Here is an 8122-nt window from a genome sequence, read left to right on the forward strand (position 1 = left end):
GGGACAAGGCAAGACATATATTGTCCACCCGAATGAACGGCCGTACCATCCGGTGGACACTCCGACATGTTGGCAAAGGGAGAAATGTGTGTAAGCTCATGTAGCTGAACGGGTGCGGGGCACATGAGAGAAGCCCCGCACCCCATATGCAGGTCTGATAGATCCGCATTATTATTCAAGAGGCGATGGGAGTTGGACCGGTGATGCACCCTGTTAATTGAAAGGGAAATACGGGAGGGCCAGGATACCCCCATGCAGAAGTTTTATAATTGCTGTTCAATGTTGTACAGAGATGAGAACCAAGCGGTACATACTTTGCCTTTCTTGCCAGGTCAAAGGCATGAATTTGGCAAGGTTGGGGCATGTCTGCGCCATTTTCTGTGGCAAGCATTATAAAAGAGGGATGGGTGACCTCTCCCGGAACTTCATGGTGTGAAGCTCCTCCACACATCCCTGATCCTAGTCAAGATGATCGAAATCTCCGGGAATATTCACCTCTCCAACACCAATCCCACCCAGATAAGATGTGTCGGGGACAAACTTCACATACGCACTTGCATCTTGTCTCATCAGGTTGCTCCTCAGTCTGCATTATCCGACTATGCCGAGTATGACGTTGTGCTGAAGTCGTCAGGGGGAGTGGTTCCAGCAATATTGTACGACTTCTGTACCCAACTCTTTTTTAGCGGCCAACTTTTCGTTCATTCCGGATCCAGCCACCCGGTCATTCGCGTAGAGCGGTTCAACTGGCAAGTTCACCGGGGACACTTCCCTCTGGCTCAGGAATTCAAACAAACACACGCATTCGGCACAGTCTACGTCGTTAAGGTCCACAAGAATCCCGTGGTAGGCTGTGTAGGGTCGGTTGAAGTTGTGGATGGAGATATGAGTCAGGTCAGTTTTACTTGAGCAAGCCAAATGCTCAGGGCGACTTGTGAGCCCATGATTTGTACGTGCGCTGACACTGATTGGAACGGTCTAAGCTTGGTCGGATCATCCTTGCGGCAACGAACATCCAAGCCCACGATATCTTTCAGACTACTCAACGCGGTGATTACCTCAGGTTTGGCGGTTGGGCACCCCGAGAATCACACTCTGGAAGCAGGTTGCTTGCGTTGGGCGTATGTAGTTCAGTCGGCTCTTGCCAATGTTCTAACCACTGATATGGTCTTTTTGGGCAGGTGGAGCACGCTTCAAAGTTGCAACGGTACCAGAAGACCCCTTACAATCTCAGGCGCGAACCCAGGACACGTTTTAAACTCACGGTAAAGGATTGGCAGAAACCATCCAGGATCAAACGGCGGGGGGCAAAACATGCTTGGTAAGCTGTTTTTGTAGGTTTTACACGTGCACAATCTGCCACTGCCTGCGTCTGTACCGATTGTGTTGTTTCAATCATGTTGTTGTGTCACCATCTCTTATGGCTTAAGGACTTGTGGGCTATCCACATACTACAGTTTGACTTGCCTTTGTCCCATTCCCGCATCCCACGACCGAAATAACAATGCAATGTGTAGATGGTGACACAAATTTATAGTGGCGGGACAATTTGGCAGATAGTAGCCAAAATCCCTGGAATGGGACATTTGGCCTAGTCACAAGGACAAGGCTAGCAAAGTGTGACTTGCCTCACAGTGAGGCATTTCACACATTCACCAACACCAACATGGCACTGAGAGGAGCGGAGGTAGATATAACAATGCAAAGTAGGTATGACAAGTATATGACAAGGCTTAAGAGCAGGGGAAGATGAACAGACGGAAAGTACACAACCCTTGGCCATTCATTTATCAATGATGGGCTCGGATGCTTGAGGGAGAAGGAAAGGGGAGGTGGGTTTCCAAGCCTGCCACTGGCTGAGGAAATTGTTGGCAATGACCTCCGCAAGCTCAAACCGTGTCGGCAGTTTTACAAGAGCGAGGGGGCATATTTGGTCTTGTGACTGAAATATTGGAGAGAAGATCTTGACTAGATATGCCAAGGTATTCTTCCATATAGGTTCTTCGGGGAGATGGATGGTTGTTGTTTTCTGTTTGATGATAGACATTGCTTGGATGAATGACATACATGCAGACGTTCCCGCAATCCGGTGGTCCCTGGATGTGATGAACAGCCCGCGAACTCCAGCGAGGACAAAGTAGACGAGTGGCTGAAAATTCTGCTTCCTTTGAAATTTCTGGAGATGATTACCGGGGTCATCCGGGAGCCGAGAGACGTCTGTATAGTTTTTCTGAAGGCTAGCACAGGTTGGTGTTGTGTTCATTGCGGGTCGATGAGCGCGAGTGTTTGCCTTCTTTTGAGCTGAGGTCAAGGGAGCATCACGGAGGAAGTGAGTTTGGAATATGATGTAAGCCATGATAACGTCGATGATGACATTGCGGAAGTGGTGCAAAACATTGACAGAGTGCAAGCGCGGCATGCTCTGAGAAAAAGGTTCACTGCTGTCGCCTGACGGATCAAAGCTGGATGATGAGTTCTTAACCCTGTCGAGATACTGGAGGGCTTCTACAGCCTCGGTGACATGATCGGCAGAGGGATGGGAGCTGAATTAAGGTGGTTTGAAAAGGTTTTCCGCGATCAACTCGACAGAAGACGCAATAATCCTAGCCCATTCAATGTGCAGGTGTTGCGGCGGGTGGAGAAGACGGGTAAGGCATCGGACAAGGGTTGATTCAGGATGTTGGCTTTTGATGACCGTTGGGATGAATGAACCTTGCGGGAGGTTGTTGTCCTTGTCACCAAAGCTGGTGAGCTTGGGGAAGTCGATCAGGTCTGGGCAATACGCTCATGCGGAGACGGCGCTAAAAACTGGTTGGCTGACCAGATTCCGAGCGCAAATTAACCATCTGTGAGATCCCAGCATCCCACTCGAATGTCAAATGAACTCACCCAGCAATGTAATAGTCTCAAGCCATGATGCGTACGAGCCACTGGTGCGTTGTAAGTGGAATTTTGGAGCGGGAGGACGACAAACCTGCATTGCACGTGCACAATGCTGAAGCAAGGGAGCGATTGATTCTCAAGTGGTGCGGTATTTTTCCCAGGAAGGTTTAGAGCCTTCAAGAGTTTGGTGGATGTCAATCACCTGCGCACGAATTGTGTCCGACTTGTTGATTGTAATCTTTCCAGAACCAGAGCCCGCAGTTGCATTGTGTGGCTGACCATTGTTAGCCTCTGTGGTTGAGGTTCTCGATTGCGCTGGTTGCTCTGGGGGGAGAGGACTACCTTCACAACTCTCGCGGTTGAACAGAGGCGGAGATTTAGGTTGCTCGGGTTGATTGTCATGAGCTGGCCAAGGTGCAGGTTCAGCTGTTTGATCAGGCGCTGTCAGGCGTCCAATGCCCGAAGAGGTATCCCAGCTAGAGAGGTTTGGCCTAGGTGACGGCAGAGGAGACCAGGCCCTGATGGCAATGGCGCCGGCAGTTGACTGAGTGCGTGGTGTTGCACTGATGTTGGGAACCGGCAGTGGCGCGCTCGTCTGGGTGCACGCTTTCATGGCTAGCTGCTCTGCCACGCCAGATGCAGATGAGTCGCCTGTTGAGGTGGTGGGGGTCAGAAGTTTCGGAGCAAGATCTTTGGAATTCCCGGGGTCTGGATGGTCTGATAGGTTGTTGGGTGTTTTGGCAAGGAGGTCGACCGCTTTGCCGGACCCTGGCTTGCGTCGTTCACGAGGAGCGCGTTTGCGAGATTTCGTAGCCGTGCTGGTGGTAGAGGGGGGGGGGGAGCTTTGGAGAGATCTGTAATTTTGATATCCTCTTCATCTGAAATAACACCTGTCGCATCAAATCCTAGGGTAGAGGTGCATCAGTCAAGACCCATGACTCAACTCCAAGGGAGAATGTGCAATAGCACATACGGTCTTTTCTGCTGAACAGCGATGATACAAGTTCCTTGGCCTTACGTTTACAACTCCGTGGAAGCTTGAGGGCGAGGATTTCTTGAGCAGAGCGGGTAGCAGCTTCAATACTACGAGTGAACTCTTCAGGAGAAATTTCTTGGATCTCGGTGCGTAATATGGATTGGTCGGGCATGAGGGGATTGGTACCTGCACGAAGGGCCGCGTGGAGCGCAAATTCGTGGAACGATGGGGCAGCAAGTGGCTTGGGTGGCAGGGGCAGGTTCTGCTCAACCTCATGTTTGGCTGTGGCAAATATAGCAACATTACATATACTAAGGAGTCAGTGACTGGCGGACGCGAGAACATAAACTACTCACTGGGAGATGGTGTTGATGATGACGCCGAAGACGGTGCTTGAGGAGGTTCTTCTCCAGGAGATCCTGAGGTTTCTGGAACGTCCGGAGTGCGATCATCCATTGTTAGGTGTGATCGGCAAGTTGGGAGATCTGTTACTTTCAGGATGGGTGTGAGAGGAGAATAGGAGCGAGCGAAGGGAGGGTGGATTGTTTGAGGAAGGAGGCAGATTGGGTGTGGGGTGAGGGTTTATATACAGCACCATGCCTTTGTGATGTGCAGCCAGAAGAGGCCTTTGTGTGTAACGGAAATTCTACCTTTGCTGAGCGCTGCGGTCAGGACCACTCTAAGCGCGGTTGAAGCAATGGCACATCAGTTTGTTTGGTAGATATGAGAGGGAGTTTCCTGTCGTGAGTTGCTGACATAGGGCTTAGGCCATGTGCTGACGGCATGGATGAGCATCCCCAATTGCTGCCGTCATGGATGGGCATACTTGGGCGTCAGCAGAGGTCCCGCTTGTTTGCCAGCGTGGCATGGGCATTGTGGACTAGCGGCGATGGCCAGCTCCTGCCTGCCACCGCGCACACGGTTGTCATTGGGGCGACTCGATGGGAAGCAAAAGGGGGAATTTGCGTCTGGCTTGCTTGTCCACCGCAATGTACGGCCGTACCTCAGAGTGGACACCATGTGGGCTTGGCCCCCATCGGGGCCCCAGTTAGGGCCAGCGTCCCGTCTTGTCTGGCTATTGTGACATTGATCGGCTGGTGATTCATGGCCGCTTTAGCTCACGTCTTCCACACACCTGTGATGACTCCCACATCACAGGAGACACCAGTTCTAACCCCACCTCTGGCGCCCCTGCGAGGCAGGTGGATGCATGGCCGGTGCTCGGCCACAGTGCCTGCGGCGGATGCCAGGCGCGCACTGTCTGTCAGCTCTGCACCTGTCCACCGCATCGTTTGGCCGAACGTTGTGGTGGACATGTCCTCCCCAAGCAGACACAGTGAATGCCAGTCCTATTGGGTCCCCAGTAGCTGGTGTGCCCATCTGCACAGTCACTCAGCCCGTGTGGACTCAGTACAACGGATGGCAGCAATGAGGCGCTGAAGGATCACACAGCTCACAGCACATCGGGCTCTGAGATTAAAGATGTCATATTTGCAGAATACAATACCTGGTATGTAGCCAACACTTGGCCTGGTCGTCACATGTCCACCGTCACGTTCGGCCAAACGTTGCGGTGGACATCTGCCCGTGTGCAAGTCCGCACATATTCCTCATGAAGTCTCCCACAAGTGTGGAGCCAGAGATACGAGACCCCACACAGACCAAGATCTGAGCGTCGCGCAGTGCAGCAACATCATGATCATCATTGGCTCTTAATCTATGAGCTGATTGGTCGGGCATGGGCTCAGGGCTTCCATTGTCACAAGCCTACAAAAGATCAGGGAAAGTCGGCGGGATACAAGATCTCTCCTATCATAACAAGCACATGTATATGGCAGGCAGCGTTCAAAATGAAGGTGTCTTAATCAAGCGTCCACTTGCATCGATCCGCACGGTGCTGCGCTTGAAGCTTCCGCGCCAGAACCGCTGGGGCCTGCATTCAATCGATCTGTAGTGTGAGGAGCCGGTCCAGGATTACTCGGGCCAGCTCGACGGTGACATTTTTCTTGCATACTTTTGGCAATAGCGTTGAGACCGATGTCTGGTACCTTGGAAATCGTGTCTTGCTCGAATGACCCCAGGCGATTCCAGTACATTTTGTTGTAGCAATTGAGAGGCAGACCGCGGGGGACACCAAGGAGCCCCGTAGTTGTTTTGAAGTTACGTGCGGAGCGGCGGTATAGTTTTTCGTTTGCGGAAATGGTTTTGTGATGTGCCGCGCGAGCAATGACCATCTTATCAAGGAGGTGAAGGATTGTAGTAAGGTCGTCACTGCGCCAGTCTGGTATGTGTCCTACCGGCGCGGCAGTCCCCGGGGCGTCCTCAATGTCTGAGACGCACTCCATCTGCTCAACAATGTGTCCGAGGAGGGTGTTCTTGGGGAAGACCTTCTCCACAATGGCGCATCGATTCTCCTTGATCTGGAAAGATGAGGCCCATTGAGAACATTCAACAGATTGTAAGACACAGGACAGTCTCAGTAAGTGAGGACTTACTTTCTTGCGCCATCGCCGGTATTGCTCCCGGGTTGACTTGGCGCTCTTCAATGACTCGTATGCCGCAACGTCCATGTTCTGAAATTCTGCCATCTCACGTGACTTAGTCACCAGCCATCGTCTGATAATAGCAGGTGCTTGACCGGCTTGGGTGTCGGTGATTGGTTCCGTGCGCCGCATCCATTCAACAGCCTTGGACGCCATGACTTCAATGACGGCCGAGTTCCACGGAGAAGTACCGTCCGCGTGGCCCATTTCCCACTGAAAGGTGAGTCTGGAGATACCCGCCAGCGCCAATGCCCTCTCCACATCAGATCTCATTTGAGGACTGATCGGACGACAGCCTTTCCCAGCACCTTTGGAGGAGGCAGGGGTGAAGGGCGGTGATTTAGTGTTGCGGCGAATTTCCTTTTCGGCAACCCCAACATGGAAGTCAACCTCGGCCGCCGGTCGGTCTGCCAGAGCTTTGCGCACCCAATCAAGCTGTTTCAAGATGATTTCACTCCTCTTCTCCACCCAATATTGATCCTCGAGTTCCTTTGGGGTGGGAGCTTGAGGATAGTCTTGGGGTTTGTCTGGTTGACCGAGAAAGAACTTCACAAAATTTTGGATCCCTCTGGAGAACTTGTCGTAATGCTCTGCCAGGGGTCCTTTCTGCGCAATCCCTCTTGCCTTCTGGGAGGATCTTCGCTCGTTCTCGCTCTTGTCAGCTTGCTCTCGAACTTTCCTGGCGTTGGCAACAACAAACTCGGGGGCCAACCGCAATGTGTCTTCGATGTCGGAGGGAACCTGAGGTACAGGAGCGGTTGAGGCAGGGTCTGCAACATCACCAGGAATAGTCAGTGGCTTATTCTCTGCTTTTTTCACTGAATAACTGCACCTGCCTTGCCGATCGGTCTGCATAGCTGATTCATCAGCGGTAGCCGTTCTCTGAGCTTGAAATTGAGGGACCAGCCGGTCAACCAGGGCCGAAATCCAAGCCTCGTCATGCGCTGGAAGGGAGTCACCATTTGCATTGTCGCCTTGTTGCTCTTTGGCAGTGCCGCCATGTTGCTCAGCGGAAGTCGGCGTGTTGGAACTCATAGCGGAGTGCTCAAAAGGGGCAAGGATAAAGCTTTGTTCAGCGCAAAGTCAAGGGAATAATCAGATTGGTGTAGCAAAATAGGCAACCAGTAGATAATTCTAAGAGTACAATTTGTTTGGGGAGGCCAGTGCAGGGTAGCCAGATGGGTGATGTAGGTTCAAAATGGGTCTGAATCTTTCAACATATGGCGGATTCATACACACATCAAGCAGGCATGTGACCCAAATGGTAAGTACTTTGGCCGTCCATAGAGATAGTAAGGGTGGGGAAAAGGGGATCTTGTGAAGGAGGTCACAAAGGCCAGTGCAATACGCGTGCCTGCTCGGCCTACTCAAAGGCCACATCGGCCAACAAAGGCTTCATTGAGATTACTAATTGCCAAGACCCTCCCAACCCTAGCCCACCCAAAGTGTCACCAAGTAAGGAGCATCGGAGTTAACACAATGATGTTTGGCAGATTAATTGAGGGGGAGGACTTACTGAAGTGCCCAAACCCACCGCGCTGACGGTTTCAGTGGCCAGTCCGAATGTCCCCGCGCCGTGCCGCAGAATGGCGATGTGGCCAATGACAAGGTCACTATCTATCACCGCGCTCACCTCGTGGACAGCCTTGACTAGTCGACAGTTGAGATCCGGATAATCGCAGTATGGGTCCTGAGTCCTATGTAGTTCTTCAAATGGCTT

The 8122-nt window shown here is 52.0% G+C and overlaps 1 protein-coding gene across 1 annotated transcript; it reads right to left on the minus strand.

The window, feature by feature from the left end:
- Positions 1-175: 175 nt before the first annotated feature.
- PtA15_12A208 (uncharacterized protein) lies at positions 176-7437 on the minus strand (the record flags this gene model as incomplete). Its single annotated transcript, XM_053161794.1, has 4 exons — positions 176-210; positions 3163-3701; positions 4216-4287; positions 7235-7437. 4 exons carry the CDS (start codon positions 7435-7437, stop codon positions 176-178), a joined length of 849 nt encoding a protein of 282 aa, XP_053025776.1.
- Positions 7438-8122: the final 685 nt, after the last annotated feature.

The sequence above is a fragment of the Puccinia triticina genome, chromosome 12A (genome assembly GCF_026914185.1).
Source record: "Puccinia triticina chromosome 12A, complete sequence".
NCBI lineage: Eukaryota > Fungi > Basidiomycota > Pucciniomycetes > Pucciniales > Pucciniaceae > Puccinia > Puccinia triticina.